Genomic DNA, 21,938 nt, shown 5'->3' with positions numbered 1-21,938 from the left:
TGTCTCCAGATTTAAATATGGAAGTAACTGGATTTTTTCGAGAAAGCTACTTGCAAGTTATTTATGTCCAAATTAGTCTCTTTAGAAATATGCAAAATAACATCAGCACCAATAGGATTTAGATCAGGAAAAGTAGCGGTCATTAAGGTACACCATATTTGAATTATAGATGGTGGCTAGTTATGTCTTTTATAAGAATCATTAAATTCGTGCTCTGGAAAGGCTCTAGCTGAATTAACTTGATTAGAAAGTATAGTTTTTTCGCAAAATATTTGGGCAAGTCAGTTGACTTACTTGATCTTTCAATTCTCTGTTTGTTTTTTAAAATATTTGCATTTAGTGGTTTTCATGTACTTGTTTTATTTTCGCTTGATTTGACGGTTGTTTTACTTCCATGGTATAATTGAGGATGTTATCTTCAGGTAACTCTTGCTTTCTGTTCTCTTTTATTTATTTATTTATAAACGGGCAAAGCCCAATTGCAGTTCTGTTAAACTTTTAAATTCACAACAGTAATACATAATATAGGTAATATACAGAAATACAAAAAATCATTGAGTAATAATAATTAATAATATCTAACCTAAGCTTACTAAAACTTGACGCAGGAATTTGTTATCAGTGGCTCTAGTTGTTCTTAGTGGAGCATGAATATTGATTTTTTGGAGTAGCTCTGAAGCTCCAGATTTCCCATGTAGGATATTTTAAAAAGTAATAAGATCCCTCCTCTTATGGCGGATAGTGATTGGAGCCATATGTAGCATATCAAATATATCTGCATCATTGTAATTCTCCAAGATATTCAATTTATATGCAATTAGTTTTAAAAATTTGTGTTCAACTAGTTGAAGAGCATCAATATGTATCCCATAGGAAGGAGGCCACACACAGGAGGCATACTCCAGATTAGGACGGACCAGGACACAGTAGAGTGTTTTCAAAGCGGCAATACTTGTGAAGTCTTGAGTACATTCCCTAACAAAACCAAGCATTCGGAAAGCTTTATTGATAACACTATGTACAAATTGTAAGCTTGTATCAAAAGTGACACCCGAATCCTTAAAAAGAATAGCTCTTTCAAGGGTATAGCGACCGATCTTGTAGTCGAAATTAATAGTATTTTTAGAACGACAAAAGGTCATTATTTTACATTTAGCTGGATTAAGTATCATAGCATTTCATTTACACCAAACTACCAAATTATTTAGATCATATTGTAATTTCACACAATCATCAGGGGACTCGATTATACAACTCAATTTTAGATCATCGGCAAACAACAAAAATATTCATTATTAAACTTATTTGAAATAAAGAACATCTAAACAAAATCTATATTAATATTTATAATGACTCTTGAACGATGTAGAAGTATCCAAACAATATTTGATAATTGAAGTATCTGGTAATTCAGTTAATTAATTCTGTCTTCTCTTCCTCCTCTCCGCATCATTTCGACAGTAATGCCACTGTGCAAGGTGCAGTCTAGAGTAATGGTCTTTCTAAAAACACATAGTCAATGTTCATCGACTTTCACCTACTGGAATGCTTCTATTTAAAGACAAGTCATGGAGAGTGTAGTACATATAAGCAAAACCTATATTAATAATGATAAGATGTAGAAGAATCAAAAGAAGTTTTGATAACTGAAGTATCTGGTACGTTTACTGCAATGTCTAACATTTTCTTTCTGCTCCATTCAATTGATAATATGTGTCTTCTCTTCCTGCTCTTTTTTCTCACAGTAATCCTATTGTACAAAGAAACACAACAGTCTTTCTAACTTTATACCAACAGTTCTTCTTACATGGCGAGTACCATATCTGAGAGTATGGTACATCTAAGCAAAACCTATATTAATATTAATAATGAATGATATGGAATAATTGAACGATGTAGAAGAATCCAAAGAATATTTGATAATTCGAGTATGTTGTACATTTACTGCAATATCACACATTAGCTTCCTGCTCTGTTCAATTGTTAAATCGTGTCTTCTCTTCCTGCTCTTTTCCGCAGTACTCCTACTGTATAAGGGAAGACAACCGTCTTTCTAACTTTAGACCAATAGCTCTCCTTACAAACTCTTGGTGAAATGATAAACTGGTGTAGCGTAATAGTCATGTTTATTAGTTTCATGATTCACACTACTTTCTTTCTGGAATGCCTCTATTTGAAGACGGACCATGAAGAGTGTAGCAGTAGGACTTTTGTGACTTGTCTGAAGCTTTTGAATCATAGAATTCTATTGCAGAAACTTAAAATCTTTTCAAAGGAGTTGCTCTTAATTCTCTGAATCCTGTAGAATACGGAGAGTGCTTTTTGGCAACACTAAGTCTAGTAGGCTAGCAATTGAAGTGGTGTGCCACTTAGACATACCCAAACAGATTGGGAATTTCCATTGATTTTGGGTTTTGCTTCCCTCACTCATTTCTTTTTCTAAGAAACTCTAAGATTGTTAGGTCTAGAAGGAAGTTGAAAAAAATGTTGCATGGTGAAGTTTTTTTCCACTTTGAATGATTTTTACATAGAAACTTTCACGTTCGGAAAAGTTCTTTCTTGGGTACCATGCAACGGAAAAACATAGGCAGAACCTTACGTTGGAGAGAGCACAACGTTGTTGACTCGGGTACTCATAAATCGCCCAATTTCTTCATCTATAATCTTAGCTCGCTATTTTGGATATTTGGAATCTAGCGTGCGGCTTGAAACACAACTCGGGATCCGCCTTGCCTTATCTTGTTACTGGCTTTTCTTTTTAACTGTTATTATGAGTTCATCTGTTTTCAGCCTCTGTTTGAAAACGAACTATGGGGAGTGTGCAGTAAATCTTTTGTGACTTGCCTAACGCCTTTGAATGGGTCACAGAATTCTATTGCTGACACTTGAAATCTATTGTTTCAGAGGAGTTGCTCTTGACTCTCTGTATCCTATAGAATACAAATGGCAACACAAGCCTAGTAGGCCACCAATTGGAGTGACTATTTAATTTCTGTCAAATGATCTTCTGATACCAGTTTACGGAAAACTGTACTTTTTGCCGACGACACCACTATGCTCCTTTGGCACGATACAGATCCTGACAGATTAGGAATTGCCATTGATAGAGATTTCAGTCTATTGAAGCTGAAAAAAATTATTGTCAAATGGGAAAAACCTCATTGAAAATTTTACATAAACAATCTAAACAAATGGCAAATACAATTAAATATAAAATACAATACATGCATAACATTGCTTTTAAATTAGCTGAGTGACCCTTAAAATGGATCAAGAGATAAATGTAACAGTAGATAATAAAAGAGATAAATGAACATAATTTGTTCCAGGGTACCCTCTTACTGATCATAGAATGGAGACCAAACCACAGATGCGTACTCTAATTGAAAACTTGCCAAAGAGCAATAATAAATGACTAAACATAAAAGTGAAAAATCACGCGTTAACCCTATCTAATAAAACCCATTTCATTGCATTATAATGATCCCAAAAAGTGATTTTGGTGTCAAACAAGACTCCCAGATCCTTTACCAGTGTCCACCTTGGAAAACAAATGATACATTGAACCTGTGAGCATGTTGGCTAACTATTTTCAAAGATTATTCACTAAAACCCATGGCTTTTAACTTAGCTAAAAGAAGTTGGTGGCTTACTCTATCAAAAGCCTTAGAGAAATCCGTGTAGATAGCGTCAACATGGTATCCACTCTCCAAGGCGCTCAACAGAGCAGTCTCATAAACCTCCAGATTCGTGGACATAGACCTCCCTTTGACAAAGCCATATTGGTCCTAAGCAACAAGTTGATCACAAACTAATGCATCCAACAATTTTTGTATAGCCGATAGTAACCCCTCTGTAAGGGAGATTGTCCTCTCTATCTCCCGTATTAAACATTGAAATAATGCAGCTGAAAATGGTGAATCTTTTTACACTCTGAATTAATTTTACGATAGAAACATCCAGTCTGTTTCTGTTATTTTTGGTGCTTTGGATTAGATTGCTTATACATGACGGGAAAATTCCGTTCTCAGTTCCAATCAGATAACCTCCAGTTACACATACCTACGACCAAACTCATCCTAGCCTGAGAGGACCGTGTATACACTATTTAATTTGTGGAGTTTAGATTAATCGCATTGCACTGGCAACAGATGTCGTCACTTGTTGATCCGGATTGATCCAAACCTTTAGCTCTCTATTTTGTTATTGCAAGTTTGATTTCCACATCAAAAACCTCTGTTCACCAGACCAGTATCTATTATCTTTGAATTTGAAATAATGAAAAGTAAGTAATGAGAAAGATGATGTGAGTGCAGATATGAGAGTCTTTGCTGATGTGAAGAACAATTTACATAATATTAAATATGATAACAAAGAAGAAGAAACTTGATAGATTTCTTTGATACAAAAGCCCTCTTTTCCCTAACGAACCTTTTTGTAGCTGTACAGAACAAATGTTACTAATTAATTTCTCCGTTACATAATAAGCTAAAAACAAAAAAAAAAATATACCTGAAACAAAGCCCTCCGAAAATGGTTTCACCAAACACACCTCACCTTGTTTGTTAATTTACTAAGTTAAGTTAATGTTTAGCAGCCGTTACACTAATCAAGACTCTGTGCTATTTCCAGGTTAAATAATTAACTTTTTGGTGACAACTGCAGTTCGAGGTCTTTTTTCTGCTACCCGTATAGTTGTAGTAATGCGAACAAACATTCGAGTGAATTATATTAAAACTCATATTTACCATTTGGTTGTGCTGTTAGATAACAGGTATAACGTGGCCACTATCTGCTGCCTATCTTCTGCGTGTGTCGTTGCCGTTGATTTCAGTAAAGGCCCTGTGTATATGCCGGAGCAGGTAAAGTAGACCATTTTGCCAGTGTGCGAGACAGAGACGACACCACAAATGTTGCCTCTCGATTTTTATTATTCAGTGTACTTTGTCATTAATATATCTTTTTTTTGAACCTGTCCAGTAGTTGGAGCGCCACGCGTAAGAATTTTTGCGATTTGTTGTACCATTGCTTCGGCGTAATTAATTCTTTTTTTTTTTTTGATGAATTTTTATGAGAAATTGGCGTATTTGGGAAAATATTGTTTGGACTTTTGAGTTTTTTATTTTTTCTGTTGTTAAAGGGCGCACACTGAACTAAATATAAACTTAAATAACCGGATATCCGGTCATAATTAAGCAGTTACCTCTAATTTAATTACCAAAACTTTGTGTATTTAATATAATGAGATAACATTTTTCGCAGATGACTAATCCTATGAAAAATGCTCAAAAAAAATCTTTCATTGATTGACACATATTTGCTGACTACTTCTCCCCATCACATTCATTCTGTACCATTAAACCATAAGAAATCTTCCTTAATAATTCATATATGCACCCTATCTCTTCAAAGAGTCCTGGACCATATGAAATGCCAGCATTAATTCTGAAGAATTTCAGTTTCCTAGGCCTCTGTACCTTAACTTGCTTCAAACTATATTTCCCGAGATAATTGGAGATCAACCTTGCATTAAATAATATCTATCTTAAGTGCAATTCCCAATATTTTAATTGGCCAGCAATTTGGCTTTAGACTACACAAATCAACTGAATTAACTCAAGGAACACAACTAGATTTTCTAGTAGTAGTAGCTTCAGAGAGTGCCTGGCCGATTGATAATATTTACCAAGACTTTTCTAAGGCGAAGTTATTCACACTGCGTTGCTGCATAAACTCACAAACCCCTCTGATGAGAATGCTGAATGGTCTTAATCTAGTGTCCTCATCCAATATTGATAACAAACGTCACGCCAATGATCTCTTCTGCTCAATTAAACTTTCAGTTCAAGGTGTCACTTGATCCTTTGAAATATACTTCTTTTAACTGATCTCTCCTTTATTGCATCCATATGCAAGGTACTGAAAGGCTGTTCCAGAACTTTGGTTTACACCTTGACAATCCTATGACAAACTTTATAATAATGTCTTCTCAATCAGATGTTACTTGGTCATGTGCAGTACGCTCCCTTTAACTGATTTTCTGATTTTCCTTCTATTGCATCCAAATTTAGGCTTCAGAGAATCTCACTCTTCATTCATGTTATGACAAACTTCACACCAATGATATTTTTTCCTATTTATTATAGTGTCAATCTTTAACATATTTTCAAGCAGCTGGGTGTCAACTCAGACAATCTCCATGTGGAGTTTGCTTTTGTTATTTGATCCATACCTACATATTTAGATATTGACTATAAAATTTAAAATGGCAAAAGTTTATGAATTTCCTCTGACTTGTTCTAACTTATTAATGCATACAGCATAGGATGGAGACCAAACCACAAATGCATACTTTATATTAGAACTTACTAAAGAGCCGTATAAAATTATTAAAGATGAAAGTAAAAAATGACGCGTTAACTTTAGAATTAAACCCACAGTTTTCATTGCATTATAATGATCCCGAAAAGTGATTTTGGTGTCAAACGAGATTCCCAGATCCTTTATCAGAGTCACATTTCAAGTTCTCACTATTTTTAAAATAAATTGTGTCAATTCTACGTTGATTTCTACAAAAAACCAACATTTACTGACTGGTTTTATAGTACACCAATGAAAAAAATTAACCAAGTCATGCTGCGAAATGGCTGCAACAGATCCAGAAGTAATAACCTTGTATTTTCATGTCATCTACAAACTTCAAGTAATCTACCAATCTACATCAATGTTGTTTTTGAAGGTGGTAGACAATGGTACAGTGAAAACATCTTGTCTGTCTGTAAACTGACAGTCAGTTTACACTTGATAACGGTTGGAGATACTTACCAACCGGAACGTCGTGTTACATTAAATAAATAAGACAATGCAAGTCCGACAAGATGTTTACATCAATATTATTATAAACTTCACACCAACGACCCTTTTTTCCCATTTATTACAGTGTTAAATTTTAAGATATTTTCCAAGCACTTGTGTGTCAACTCGGACAATCTCCATGTAGAGTTTGTTTCTTTCATTCAATCCATATTCAAGTGCTTAGATTAGCAGAAGACTATTGGTTTATGAACCATTAAATAAACTCGTTTAAATAGTTATCATATGGAAAAACTGATTGCTGCTCCCGAATTACTCGAGAGCTATGGCTCAAACATTTCAGAATGTGATCATCATTTAAAGCTTTCGTGTCTAGCCCTGAACTGTGATGGTCATTCAACAATCCCCCATGTTTTGTTCTTCTTTTAGATGTGGCATGTGGCTGATCCTCCCCTTTTCCTAAAAAAATTATGGTTTAGTACAGTCAATACTAACTTTCCCTATGTATAGTGAACGAAGAACACGGAAGTCATTTATTTAAAATTCAGATGCACTAAAAGGATTATATACATCTAATTTTATGCACCTGTTCCCAAGAACTTATGAGCATAATTGTGTCCCATTTGAAACCAATCTGATGGTAAAGAGTGCTTCATTTACTTAATGTCGTTTTGCTATTTGATTGAAAAGTAAGAAAAGAACAAACCACGATCAATAGCTTGCACACTTTGCTATTTTTCCAGTTTATTTCCAGTCATGATCGAAATATTTAGTAAGACTGTAAAATGCTACACTTTTAAGGAGTGATACAGCAAATCTTTTGAATGAATTTTTAGATATATCGCTGGTAAGATGGAATTTGTATTTTTTTTTATAAATTGGGCACCCTGTTTCAATGTTTAAATAAAATCTTCCAGAAAGACAAATATTGCATTATTCTGAAAACCAAACTGACATTTGCTTAAAATGCTGTGCTTAGTGATAAAGGGCAGCATTCTTTGCTTAACCAACATTTCTATGAACATGATGAAAGTGAACTAGGTCCACCTTTAAATAGAGGTTTTACAATACATACTTTGAGGATTCTTGGAAATGTAGCTATTTCAAAAGAAAAGTTAATTGCAAATGCAAGAGAGGAGAGAGCTTGATCTGGCAAACTTTGAAGAATCTTCACAGACAATCCATCAATATCATAAGTGTATTTGTTCTTAACTGTATGAAGAAAACTTTTAACCTCATGTACATCTCTCGCGGAGTGGAGTAAAAATAGTCCTTGACAAAAGTATGTTGAGTAAAAGCTGGGGGATCTAGTTGGGGGTTTTTTGATTGTCTGTCAGCTTCTCTGTTATTGAACAGTAAAAACTAATTAAACACACATACATTGCGTCAATCCAATATTGTTTAGTTTTCATTAAATTATGTCTGAATTCATTAATAATACTCCAATTTTTCTTGGGTTTATTGTATGACATCTTCCATCTAAGCCTGTAGTAATCCTGGCTAAAACTACCTCATGATCAGATAACATGGAGGGAATGACAAGTATATCACAAATCTGTTCTGAGTTATTATTTATATAAAAACAATTTATTATTGTTTGTGGGTTATGTAACAAGCATATGTAAATTAAGGGAGGCCAGGGGTTTTTTTAAACAACACACCTCAGTTTTCAAACACAAACAATTAATCTACTACTAACTAGAAATAAAGGACCAGAAGAGTCAAGCAACTCCCTAAAATTATTGCCGGGTGGACCATAAATATATATAATATGAAAATTTTGAACATTTTACAAAAATTGGAGCAAACTTAAATCTGCGCTCAATAAGATGCCCGAATCTTGAGAATAAAGGAGAGTCCTGATCATTGACTACACCAGAGTTAATGTAAACTAGTGACGCTCGAAGTACAAAAGTTTAGCACACTATCTTTAATCATTTTTATCAGTTTACCCAAGTCCTTTTTATTAAGACTGTTTACTGAACTTAGGAAAACTCTAAATTTAAACTGATTAGACAATAAATGTTCAATATATATATTTTCGTCATATATCGAAATATATGTCAATGCCTGAATGGAGTATATTGATCACACCCCAATTTACTAACTGACTATATATGAATGCATAGAACTTAACGCAACATCCAAAGTCGGAAATAGTGGCCCTTTAAAACACGTGATTTTTAAATGATTGATTCCATCCATCCTCTTAACTTCATTCAAACTAATAATTAATCGGTAAAAAAAAGTCCAGACAATGTTTCCTAGCATTTAAATCCCGTTGCGTATATGCGTAAAACACTCAGCTCAGCGTCAGCGTAAAACCAATTTGAAGCTTAGCACCACGGTTTCCCGCGACCCCTTGACAAAAGCCAGCGCAGCGCGCGAACTTATATTTAAAATGTCAGCGATTAACCGGTCTGTTTTCTTTCTCTTTTTATTTCATCACCAACCCCCTTAGGCTTGTTACCTGAAGGCAATTGAAACGAGACCCGATTTCGCTGTCGCTTGGAGTAACCTTGGCTGCGTGTTTAACGCCCAGAGCGAGATCTGGCTGGCGATTCACCACTTTGAGAAAGCGGTTGCTTTGGATCCTAACTTTCTGGATGCTTATATCAATTTGGGCAATGTACTGAAGGAAGCCAGGATCTTCGATAGGTAAGTTCAACATTAACAATCAACCTAACAGTTTGTCAGCCTTTGAGCGAGTGGAGCTTAGTATCATTTGATCATTATTATCTATAACTAGTGTGAAGTAAGCGACATTCTACACATGTTTATTTAGTTTATCTTTTCGATACCAGATACCTTAATTCATGTTTTGAAGCATGACTTTTAGGTGGCGCTACAAGTATTCATTTTGAAATCAGTGCGGTTTCATGTGGGAGTAACTTTAAAAATATTAGGTTTTTACATGATGAAATAATAAATTTTCACTATCAAGAAACCCCCTTTTAAAATTGAGAATATGAAATACCCTACCCACCTTATTTGTCATATATTCATGGACACTGACTGGCATAACAGTAATATCGAATGATATACATATCAACTCAGATGTGTGTCAGATATGCTAGTTCTATAAATGCAATAACAGACATGTTTTCGACATTATTTCATGCTGAGATGGCATGTTTCGCGGCTATAATATTATTTGAGTTACATGAAAATAAATACTTAATTATGCTGTGCGTTACGGTAGACCTAATGGAGAAAATGGTGTATAGTATTATGAAATTATAAATACTTTAATTATTCTCCTAGTTTTTGTACTATTTTGTACGTATTCTATTGACGTTTGGTTTAAACTTTTCATCATAGTGTCTAGTTTTTAAGTAGTTCATCTTGTTTGAGGGCCCCAATTTAGGTTATATTATTGTAAATTTTAAATTTTCTAGAATTTGTATACTAGCTTGCTTTGACTGTCAGTGGTCCTCTAAAATTATCGGCCTCTTGCGGCAAAAACATTGAAGAAATTCTAAATATTTCGAAACTGTTCCATCGGGCTTTAAAAAGGACGCGCTTCGTGACATTTGATTCAGTTTTAATTGTTTAGTCAGTTTTACCTTGGAAACAATTAAGCGACAATCAATTAGGTTAGAGTTTTTTTTGACGTTGCCAATAAAAGTTTTTCCGAATTTCGTGACAATATTAATTAATTAAATTCTTGTTAATTTAAGTTTAAAATGTATTGCTTGTATGCTGTGGTGCAGCAGGCGATTTACAGATTTTGCTCTCCCTCAAACAGAAACTTGAACATCCTGAGGTTTGTTCTCACAGCAGTAAGAAACAAGTTTTCGACAAATAAACATGCGCAATAGAGTAAAACGCGTTCGCACAGAAATCGGTTTCAAATCAAAAGTTTGATGTTTTTACACAAATTTCCGATTGTCATCTGATAGTCAGACTTGTTTTCGGATTTATTTCAAGCAAAGTGTCAGAGAATTCGTGTAGCCAGCCAACGCCGATCTTCGGAATATGAACATAACCTCTAAATTAATGTTTGTATTTTGTCGTTTTGTATAGTCCCCGATATTCGTTTTGAAAAATTGTATTTTAAATTGTTGGATTAGTCTGAAAATACACATTAAGGAAATGAGTGATTTTGAATCGTCGGAAGAATCTGATCAGAATTTTGTAGATTCCGAGTTATGTTGATTCCGACACGGACTTTTAAAGAAGATTTACTTGAAGAACGGATAAGGCCCAAAAATCAAAACTATTTTGATAAAACTGTGTCCCAGTTTAATAGAATAGAATTTCTCGACCATTTTACAGTAAGCCCTGAAGTAGCAAGTAATCACACAATCTTAAACTCTATTAATAATGTACAGCTATTTTAAGGTTGTACTGTAATTTTTATTTGTTTGGTTTTATTTTATTGCCCTTTTCCCACTGGCATAAAAAAGTTAGGTTATTTTTCTTCTCCACTCAACCCGTATTTGATGTTAACACAGACGGTTTCAAATCGATCCAAAGTTGTAATATTTTACGCATGCGCATCAAGAATGGTTTGGAAACAGTTTCAAACTTGTAAGAAATTTGCAGTGAGAACTCTGATAAATTTGTGACAGTATTTAAGTTCCAATTGTTTATCCTTATAGTCTATCATCTGATTAATGGCTTGCATGGTCGTTTAACTTGTTTAGGTTTTAAAACTCCTAGAATATTCGAAGAATATCCTTTTATAAGAATAACTCCGGAGACACTCGTAGCTTCCTCCACAAGGATAAAGTCTAGTATGACTTCTTGTTTGTTTTCTGCAAAGGAGTGTTTTCCATCTTAAATTTTATAAACGCCGGTAGTTCTTGAACCCCTGGCAGTGTGGCTCTCACTAAAACTTTCCAGGGTGATACCCGGGTAGTTCCCTGCACTGCGTTCTGGTCTGTTGCAATCCTATTGTGCCCCATAGTTACTCCTACATGTTCAGTTCTGTGCTTTTAGGAAATCCAGCATTTTGTCCAGTGGTGTTGTTCTTATACTCTCTGGTAAAGGTTTGGCTTTGCCCTAGTCTGGTTGAATGCTTTACAGAAGCATAGGATGATGTCAAGTGTGGTTTCTTCCTCTTCCTCTACATAGCGAGGTATTTACTTTCCCGAGTATATGCAAGTGTTTCCTTCAAAGTGCATGGCCTGTGAGCAGCCCTAGTAGTAGAGCTGGTACCTGAATGGCGCAATATGTTCTCATCCTTCCTGAAGTGCGGGCTGCCCAAAAGTTCTTTGGAGAGTTCCAGCTTTTGACAGTTTTTCATGCTTAACTTCCAACCAATGTCTGATATCAAATTACCCTTCTTGCAGTATAGTCAGAATACGGGCATTCTGAGATACTGAGATTCTGTTTCGCTCTTTGGCTAGCTCCGCGAGATCCTCCCAGCAGTTTTGACGTTTCGCTTTTGAGTATTAATCAACTTCTCCATCACTTGTACCATATTTCAAGCAAGTACTTCCGGTACTTCCCATAATAATAATATCCCTCGTTTCGAAATGAGTACCTGTGGCGCCATCTAGAAAAATGGTGCTTTTAAACATCAAACCCGATCTGCAAACGTGTATACCGTGACGCCTGTATCTAACAGTTGTGCTTTAAAAAATTAACTGAAATTAGTAAATATGATTGAAAAAATGTATAATTTGTTTATAATAGTACTTATAAACAAATTAATGTGGGGAGTACAAAAACAACTAGTTAAAATTTTTCCTCCACTGTTGTGCAATAAAACCAAACTTTAATGTATAAAATTGAAGCTTAAAACATAAGAAACTTAAAGGTTTAACAGGCAACCCTTTATAAACCCAATAAATCCGAGAATCCAGATATATGAGAAACGTGCTGGCCTAGAGCCAGCGCATTACCCTGCAGCTTTTCATTTTCTTTCTAAATTTCACCGGAAATCCGAAATGCTTTAGAGAAAAGCGTAACCCTTGTTGTTTGGCAAAATTTCAAAGGGCTGGGACTAGTACAAAAAAAAAGTTAATTCTTTTTCTAATAACTATTTGTTTGAGAGAAACTCTTACAAGGAAATTATTATTTAATAAAAGAAGCGAAGTAGGGTATTTCATCAAGCTCTCTCGTTATGTTGTTTGTTTGTCGCACTTACTCAGCCGTAAAAAACCCCAATGGAAACTTTGTCGCCAGAACGTCTAGGTATTGACTTATCGTTTTCCTGAAGTCTTCTTTTGTTCTATTGCTTTCAGGTTGTTTTTGTTGTTTTCGTTTGGGAATTTTAGGAGACGAGGGAGCATTATTTTATCAATTTTATGTTAGTTGCGCTCCGTTTACGGTTTATTTTTAGAAACTTCTCAAAATTGCTCTACAGTACGGCATATAAATTCTTTGTCGGTATTATAAACTTTTTTCAGTTCATAGAACACTTTCCTGCTTTTTTAAGTTAGTTTAAGTTTAAAGTTTTTAAGATAGTTATATGTGTCAGTTGCTCTTCTTTCAATCTCTTCTGGAGTAGAAACACTCTTATTGAGTGGGAGAATTACATTATAAGAAATATGTGAATAAAAAAATGCATTGTATACGCTTAAAAGACTCCACTATATCCATTTAGCCTTTAGCTGTCTCATAAGAAATAATTATAAATATGATTGAAAATTCGTATTCCCAATTAGTCTAACTAACTTTTGACGTCACGCCAATCAGTTGACCTTCTCAGCTGCGAGTGGAATCTAAATTTTAAAGGCGATTTAAATGGTTTCTATATACAATGACATTTAAATTATTTGTTAGTCAATATAACTTAAAATGCTGGACCTTGTAAGGACCTTAATAATCTAAAATTGTCTTGCCAGGAAGCTTTTAATAGGAAGTCTCATTGTAGGATTAAAGATATATGCTGGATCGACTGGATGCGATAAAGTTTTAGTCAGAGAAACTCTATATCTAGTGTTTAAAAATGTTCCCGAGAATATTATTAACCATCTCACATTTGGCAGATAGTATAGCAGAGGGCAATCTAGTATCAGCAATTCTCTTCATAAAGCAATTAAGTTAACATGCAGTGAATAATTCTTGTATAAATATCATCATTAACATGAAATCCTCTTTAGAGTTAATAACAAACGCTGAGCGTTCAAGATAGTTGCTTTAGATTAACCACACAAAATTCATTCAGTTTTGTTCTCATTAAGGACGAGTCTATTGTGTATGCCTTGCAAATCAGTGTTCATATCCCTACATGCCGAAGAAATATTATTAGGATTAAAATAGTAATAGACTTGTGTGTCATTCGCAAATTGATGGGACTTGAAATGTTTAAGAAATTTGAGAAATTGATATACAAAACAGAAGAGGAGCCAGCACACTGCCCTGAGGGACACCTTCATTAATTTTTTTTAACTTAATAGCTGAAGCCATTGTATACCACGGTATGTGTTCTATTAATAAAATAATTTTGAAAAATCCAGAAGAATAAGGTACCTGAAGTAGTGCTATGATTCCTATGAACACCAGAACTGATAGAATATTATTCCTATCAAAAAGGGAGGTTATTTTGCTACTCAAGAGTTTTTAGAGTACTGGTAGAACGCTAATTGGGAAATTATTTGGTTTTGAAGGATTGAACACTTGGGGTCAGAACCACATAAGCATATCTCGTAGTAAAGGAGGTACTAAAAAAGAAACATTGCTAAGTTGTTGAATCTAAAGCAAAATATAATTTTTTCTACTACATCTTTTAAGGGAAAAATTAAATATGAAGGGTTTTGTTGTTTTAATATTTATTAACAAAACTGGTCTTATTATCCAAAATTTGTCTAAAAAGGAAACGTGTATAGTTCTATATAAAAGTGAACAGTCAATGAAATAATTTACAATTTTGCACGTTTTTGAAAATTTATTTTTTCCAAGCAATTTTACATTCTCAAGGGTCTTGGATCTCCAAAACAAAAACAATTTTGGACCCCTTCCAGAAAATGTATATGGAATCTAAGATCACATAAGATCCACGAGAGAATGGGATTCTTAAAATAATACTTAACATGAGATTCCAAATAAAATGTTATACAAGTTATTTATTTCCCAATTGCGATATTTATGTAATATTGCCAAACGAATATCCTATGCCGACTACGTCAGACCCGTTTATCAATTATTATTACACAAACGATTTCTGTTTTTAAATCTGACGGAAATTTTAATCCATTTGGATAAACGCCAGGGATATTTTTGAATCTTTCATCGATCAGGACTTGAGTTACGACGGTATTTGTTTTTTTAAATAAACGTAAATTTGGTCGTTTTTTCCATATATGTGGCTTAATTGCGTTAAGCAGCTACTCATGTGATAAAAGCTTTTTCTTTACCACATTATGTCTAATTTAATTAATGTCTTTAGTATTACCGTTCATAGCTAAAAAAACATATTGGTTTATTATATTATACCGGTCGCTAAGACCGGTAATATAAGAATTATAATTGAAACATCACCATATTCTTTTATAGTCTTCTAATTCAATATTAATGGCTTGCAAATTAGGGTATGATCAATATGTTTCATGCAAGGCATTAATATAAATAGGGTGTCGCATAAAGTCATTATTTTTTAGTCAAATTTTTCTAGTCCAAAAGTCAAAGACAACCAAGATATAGGGTGATAAACTTAATGTATTTTTTTTTTAATTTTGGCCATAAATTTAGCATTTATTGTTCGTTTTTAACAAAATTCTTAATATGGTTTTCTTTTTATATGGACAAACTTAAAATTAACCTTTTTTTAAATTATGTCATAGAGAACGCCACCAGAAACTGATTTTGATTTTTTTTTTAATTCCGTACCTTTATTAGGCTTGGCATAATTTAATTTTTTATTTAAAATATGTATTGTGCAAACAGTTTTGTTTAAAAAAGGTATACTTCAAAAATCTATCACTAAATCCCTAGCACCTGAAGACACATCAGAAACAAACAATATACCTAAGAAATACCCTAAAAATACCATTTTATTCCTGTCAAATGGGATACAAAGAAAAAAATATCAGGATGATTTCGAAATAACCGCAAAATAGAAAAAAAAAACATGAAACTGAAAATCATCGAAGGACAACAGAATATAAATCACCCGAGTGTCGAGACCATAAATCACGAGTCAGATAAAAGGTCCTGTCTCGATACTCGTCAAGCAAACAGGCTGACGTTAAACCCACAAAAAGGACATAAAGACGCAAGCATTTAACAAGTTACATGTGTATTACCCCTTTTGGAAAATAATCGTTTAATAGCGTTCCTTCTCTATATAATTTAAGGTCCCTATTTTATACCCTTTATCCTTTGAATCCAAGGAGTTTCAGGGGGTTAGCCTGCTATTCTGCCTGGATTAACTAATAGAAAGTGTAGGGTTTATATTGTTCTCTCAATTGTTATAATTAATTGAATAAAACATCTTATTTCAGGCCTATTGGCCAAACTTGTCAACCAGGATTTCATTATTTATCAAGTACTTCCTGTGACCTAAGCTAGGCCTTTAATGTGTCTGCTAACACAAATTGATGTGAGAATCTCCTCTACTCTAGTTGCACATGACACAACCTTCATTTGCATAGGAATCAAGGGAGGATACGAGGTTGGATTGGCAACACTTATAGCATGATTTTTCTTACAAGATCTCTATCTTGTTTTGGTTTGAAGGCACGCATACTTCTATCTCTTTCATTCACATATAAGTTGAGCAATCTTAATATAGTCTGAACCATAAGTCCAGGACAAGGAAGTAATTTTTTACAATCTCTTCTTTGATCACCATTTTCTGTCTATTCTTTGATGTAATCATTTTCGTCTGTCTCTGGTATTCTTAATATTTGTGGCATCTAAGGGCTGCTTTTGGGAGCCATTCCTTTATAGAATCCTTGTAATTTTAAGAAGTAAACAAGTTAAATTGTACTGATAAGTTGTTATTGAATCCATAGATCATCTTAAATACTTGGAGATTCATTAACCCTTTAACCTTCTTACTTATGCATTATCTTATTGCCTTTCCAGATAATTTTGTATTCTAAAAATTCTGGAAAGGCTTCTTGGATGCTTCTGATCTGCTTGATTTATTTATTTTCTATTCTTGCCTCTACCTTTTTATTAACCCTTGAACGTTCATTGGAGTTTTCATGATTACGGTTGGAAATTTTGGGTTTCGAGGTGCCTCATTTGATAAGACCCGTTTTTTTTTTGGTATTTTAACCAAATATTCGTAAGGAACTTATAAATGAGATAAATTCTGCAGAGAAGCATAGTAAATTGGGTTTAATTGGCTTTGAATAATAACTTCCCTCACAGGGTGCAGTATGGATGGCATTCCTTTCTTAAGAGGCTTTGCAATGGGGGTGACACTCTGGAGTCTTCTGTATAAACTATCCTTTATGACCATAACTACTAAAAACCCATTTTACCCATTTTTTATTCAGATAAAAGTGCATATGACATGGAGACATCAGTTGCGTCCAAATGCCCTCTAACATTTCCAGAATAATGTGGCGTAGCATCATCCTATTAAAACGTAATATCCAATTTAAATTCCAATCGGTTTTGACCAATCACAACGTCAATAAGGGGATTAAGGCGCGTCCAAGTATGATGAATACTAACTTCTTTTCTCTCTCTCATAGTTTCTGAGATCCAAAAAGGCCTCTCCTGTATATTATCGATAGACTATTGGGAGAAAAAATAAATTATGCGAGGCAAAGTGGCCCGAGAAGTAGGTTAGACCATGGGGGAATACGTGAAAAAAGAAAAGGGGCGCCTAACCCTTATCCTCTGATAAGATCTTATAGGAGATTTATTACAATTAGGTTTTTATGGTGTATACTTTTTAGGGGTAATAACCTGCATTTTTTTCTTCTGGAATAACCAAAATTAGGAATTGTAGCATAGAGATTAATTGGATCAGATAGGTATTGTTATAATAGCATAATTATGTCATACTCATCAGCAAAATATTCGGGATAATAAAAAGTAATAGAGCATTGTAATGAAATCCTGTTTGTGTATGTCATTAAAATGGTGCACTTTGGTTATGTAAAACTAATTTCCATGGATTACCTAATGATTGGAAATTTTTTACCATGGTTTTCCAACTGATTCTTATGTATTACTAAGTGATGTACAATGTTTTCCAAGATTGGATTACGTGAAAATGATTTCGAAAGATAGATATATAGCATTTGATTCTTAAGTGGTATAACTAACCTAAAAAAAAGTCCTAGGTATTAAGGTACTAAAAGTCTTTTTTTCCCTATTTAATACATAAACACAACGGTAGTCTTGGGAAGTAAGCCCTCTTGGGTCTTTAACTCAAAACTTCTTTGAAAATCATCATCTGATTGCCTTTCCAGATAGTTTTCCAGAATTCTAAAAACTCTGGAAAAGCCTCTTGGATGCCTCTGATGTGCTTTATTTATTTATTGTCTATTCTTGCTTTTGCCTTTTGATAGATTAAAAGTGAAAGATCTTCGATTTCCAACTGATGGTCATCCATTACCAGTGATGTATCTATTTTTCCAATACCAGTTATCTGAAAGTGATTGCCCAGGATTACCAGTTGATTACCAATTGATTTCCATGGTTTCATAAGTGATTCCCAAATGGTTCTTAAAGTTCTCATGTATTACGAAGTTATGTACAATGTTTTCCAATAATGCTGGTTATGTGAAAGTGATTCTCAAGGCTCACTATTAATTACTATTTATTTTTTTCAAGAAAGCATATCTGAGGAAATACCTACTGGGAAAAATGCTGAATATTCAAAAAAAAAATTTCTCCATGCATGTGTTATAAAAAATCAACACTTTTAGTGCTTGAATGTAGATGGATCTCTTTGGTATTTAACTCAAATCTTCTTTAGAAACCATCACATTATTGCATTTCCAGATAATTTTTTGTTCCAAAAACTCTGGAAAACCTTCTTGGATGCCTCTAATCTGCTTAATTTATTTATTTTCTATTTTTACCTTTATCTGTCCGAGAACCACTAAGGGAAAACTCGCCAAGAAAACCGACTGGATTCGGAAAATAGAACAAACAGGAAAAAGTCGTTTATTTTTCCAAAGACGGGTGACCAGAAGTGTAATAAGTCTCGACGTTTACATTTTATGCCACAATGAACAAGCATCTTTGGTTTAAAAATTTTTGTATGAATCAAAATAGTCAACTTATTCCTTCTATGCCGCTAATACCGGTAAATGGTTTTCAAGCAAGTGATTTTATGAACTTAAGTCCTGAAGCAAAGGATATAAAGTTATTTTTATAGGGTACTAGAAAGGATATTTTCTTCTTTTATTAAAACGCTCCTTATGTCAATAACGTTTTAGTGTAATGGCAAGACTCTTCTGAATTTTTCCTTTTTGTTAGACCCAAGTGCAACAGACTCATTGCAGGTGAGGGTCAGACTGTCATAATTTTTTACGAGAAATTTCCTTTAAATCTGTTCCGTTAAAGTAGTTATCTGTGTCTCACCTCATGCATATTAATTTCAAAGAAAAAAAACAGTATTCTGATCTTTTAGATATTTATTTCTTTGAAATGATAACAGATACCATAAATCTTGGGTATAACCAGATAAAAACAAGGCTTAAGATTACAAGAAAGGGAGGCTATAACAGATTTTTATATTATTTTGGGAAAATAAAACAAACCTAGAGAGTCGTAGACTTTTATGAATATGGGAGAAAAGAATTCGAGCCTTGACGTTCAGTTTTTACACGAGTATAAACAAGTCTTTATGGACTGAAAGTGTTTTTCCCTTGGAAATAAAAGAACTATTTTTGGGTGTAGCCTAAGAATTGGGTTCGTTACACCCAGATAATTTTCCTCTATATGCAATTTAAATAATTATCTCAAGTTTTCAAAGAGACTCCGTTGTATCCAGGGTCGGTCCTAACATAAGATAATTGGTTGCTTATTTCTCTCTTGGTGAGAACGACGTTAATCTACTTTGGCATTTTTCTTAAATGCCCCAATTCAATTAGGAGTTTAAGGCTTTAAGAAGTGAAAGTAATTTTTTCCTTCTTTCATAATTTTTTTCATAAATTCCCTATCGATTGATTATATTAATGTTCTGATGTTTGCTCAAGAACAGAATGAGAGCTTTCTCAAGAGGAAATCCTTGATTGTCATCTGCATTTAATCAAAGCATTTACCATTACAGGGACAATAAATGGAGCAGACCCTCCTTCCAGCTGAACAATGTCCAGACAATGCTTAATTGCTCGTTTTATTCGGAAATTTTGAAGCATGGAATTTTCTTTGAAAATGGAGTCAGAGTTATGTAGTTACATTGCAGAAGCTACTGTAAGAATATTAGAATAACATGCAGAACATGAACATGAAGTTTGAATGGTGTGATTGGAAATCGAGAACTTTCTTGACTGCACCCTGGGGGACTCCTGCTTCTAATGTCAAACAGTGGAACAATGACATTCCTTATATCACTTTAAGATCATCGTTGATACGTGAGTCAACAAGAGCTTGAAATACACTTTTTATTGCACCTGCATGAAATAAATCCTTGTGTAGATCCAGATATATTTGATGATGCTGTTCCCAGGGATATTTCTTTATCGTTATTGTCGCCAACATTGTTGTTGTCTATAAAAATATTATTGTTAGCCGGCTGAAAGTCGTTTTTACAAAAATGTTTTTGTAAAATTCCAGACTTTATGGCTAATTTGTAAAATCCATAATCAATTGATAGAACAACTGCCACCACATTTTGTGGTGCTAATCTGCTTCCTAATTTTCTCTAAAACTACTAGGAATATAGAAAATTTTCTTTTAGCGTTGAAATCCTACTACAAAAATAGAACAAATCATATAGAATAACATTTAGTCGAAAACGTCAAAATAAAAAAGTTATGGAGAGTTTTTGAAAAATAAAAAAACTCAAGTAAATTAATTATACTTTTCAAAGCATCTTTTGAAAGACCAATGAAATTCAAAGTTATTTTGACGTTCAATGCCCAAAATTATTAGGATATCCATTATTAATCCACAGGACGTTGCGACTTAGTTTGTACCAATACTGGACATCCATTGGAGGATGTGGGCTGCTTGGGTGTTCAACTTTAGCTTTGAGCCCCTCAATTAAGCGGTCTATTCTTACTGAGTATTGAATATTCAAATTAACCGAGTGCACAGCCCTCCACCTTAATAGAGAGACATTACCGGGGTTTCAATGCGTAACCCTTAAAATCCGCAACCCCACCCCTAACGTAGCCCCCGGCCTGGCGAATAGCGTCGTCAAACACGCCGACGATTCTTCTCGCCGAACTTTCGGGCGTCGCGACGCTCTTTTCAGTCCGCAGTCGGCGTCGGGCCAATGTCGGGAGCGTCCGCGGCGCCGAGCTCCAGGTGACGGTTTCCACGCGGTGGGTCGTCGTCATGCCCACGCTCCAAGAAACGACGCTCGACGACGCTTCCTAGTCCAGGGAATAGGTAGTTTTTTTTAATTGAAATTGGTGAGGTAGCCTGGTGTTTGTTTTTAAGATCATTAGAGTATGTTTTTTTAAAGTTAAATTCAAAAAGTAAGGGTGGAGAACCTTGTGCTTCAGCGGCAATTTAGACAAACGCGTTTAAAAGTTTATCTCGTAAAGTACTGGCTTTATGAAGAGAATGCAAGAGACCTTTTTTATAGAGAATTAAATTTTCTGTCAGTTTTGTTATGTCATATTTTACTCTATAATTAATAGTTTTCCCGATATTGAGCTATAAAGTTACATGTATTCAATTTTTGACTTATAAGTCTTAGTTAACCATCCAAAAGTATTGGAAGTACAAAAAAAGTCTTTTGCATTTTTTCATAGTCAATAGTTTACCGAATAAACGCGTTTGTGTAAATTGCCGCTAAAGCACCAGCCTTACTTTTTGAATTTAATTTTACTATACTAAATACTAAAAATTATATACAGGGTGTTTCGACCCTCAACATTGAGATCTCGGAATCTATACGAAGATGGTGAAATTGAGGCAAAGTTGGGAATTTTTGAGCTTAACATTATGCCGTTTAAAATATTAAAAAATACCGAATGGTTCCGAAGATATTCGAAAAAATCCAAAAGTTTAAAAAATCGATTTTATTTTTTTCTGAGCTTTATCCGATATTAAAATAATTTCTACCTTTGCATTGGCACTTTTTT

General features: G+C 34.1%; 1 protein-coding gene across 8 annotated transcripts in view; it reads left to right on the top strand.

The window, feature by feature from the left end:
• The window catches only part of LOC126744749 (UDP-N-acetylglucosamine--peptide N-acetylglucosaminyltransferase 110 kDa subunit-like), an 82,546-nt gene that overhangs the window by 11,329 nt on the left and 49,279 nt on the right, over nucleotides 1-21,938 (top strand). The window contains exons 2-3 of one of the 8 annotated variants that reach the window (XM_050452296.1): nucleotides 4,633-4,862; nucleotides 9,275-9,471. In XM_050452296.1, the coding sequence (XP_050308253.1) occupies nucleotides 4,704-4,862; nucleotides 9,275-9,471 (356 nt within the window). In that variant the 5' untranslated portion in view covers nucleotides 4,633-4,703. Of the gene's footprint in view, nucleotides 1-4,632; nucleotides 4,863-9,274; nucleotides 9,472-21,094; nucleotides 21,298-21,938 lie in introns of those variants that run through there. The other 7 variants (XM_050452295.1, XM_050452297.1, XM_050452303.1 and 4 more) reach the window with 7 other exon arrangements.

This window comes from Anthonomus grandis, chromosome 14, assembly GCF_022605725.1.
Source record: "Anthonomus grandis grandis chromosome 14, icAntGran1.3, whole genome shotgun sequence".
NCBI lineage: Eukaryota > Metazoa > Arthropoda > Insecta > Coleoptera > Curculionidae > Anthonomus > Anthonomus grandis.
This window is presented reverse-complemented; position numbering and strand designations above follow the sequence as displayed.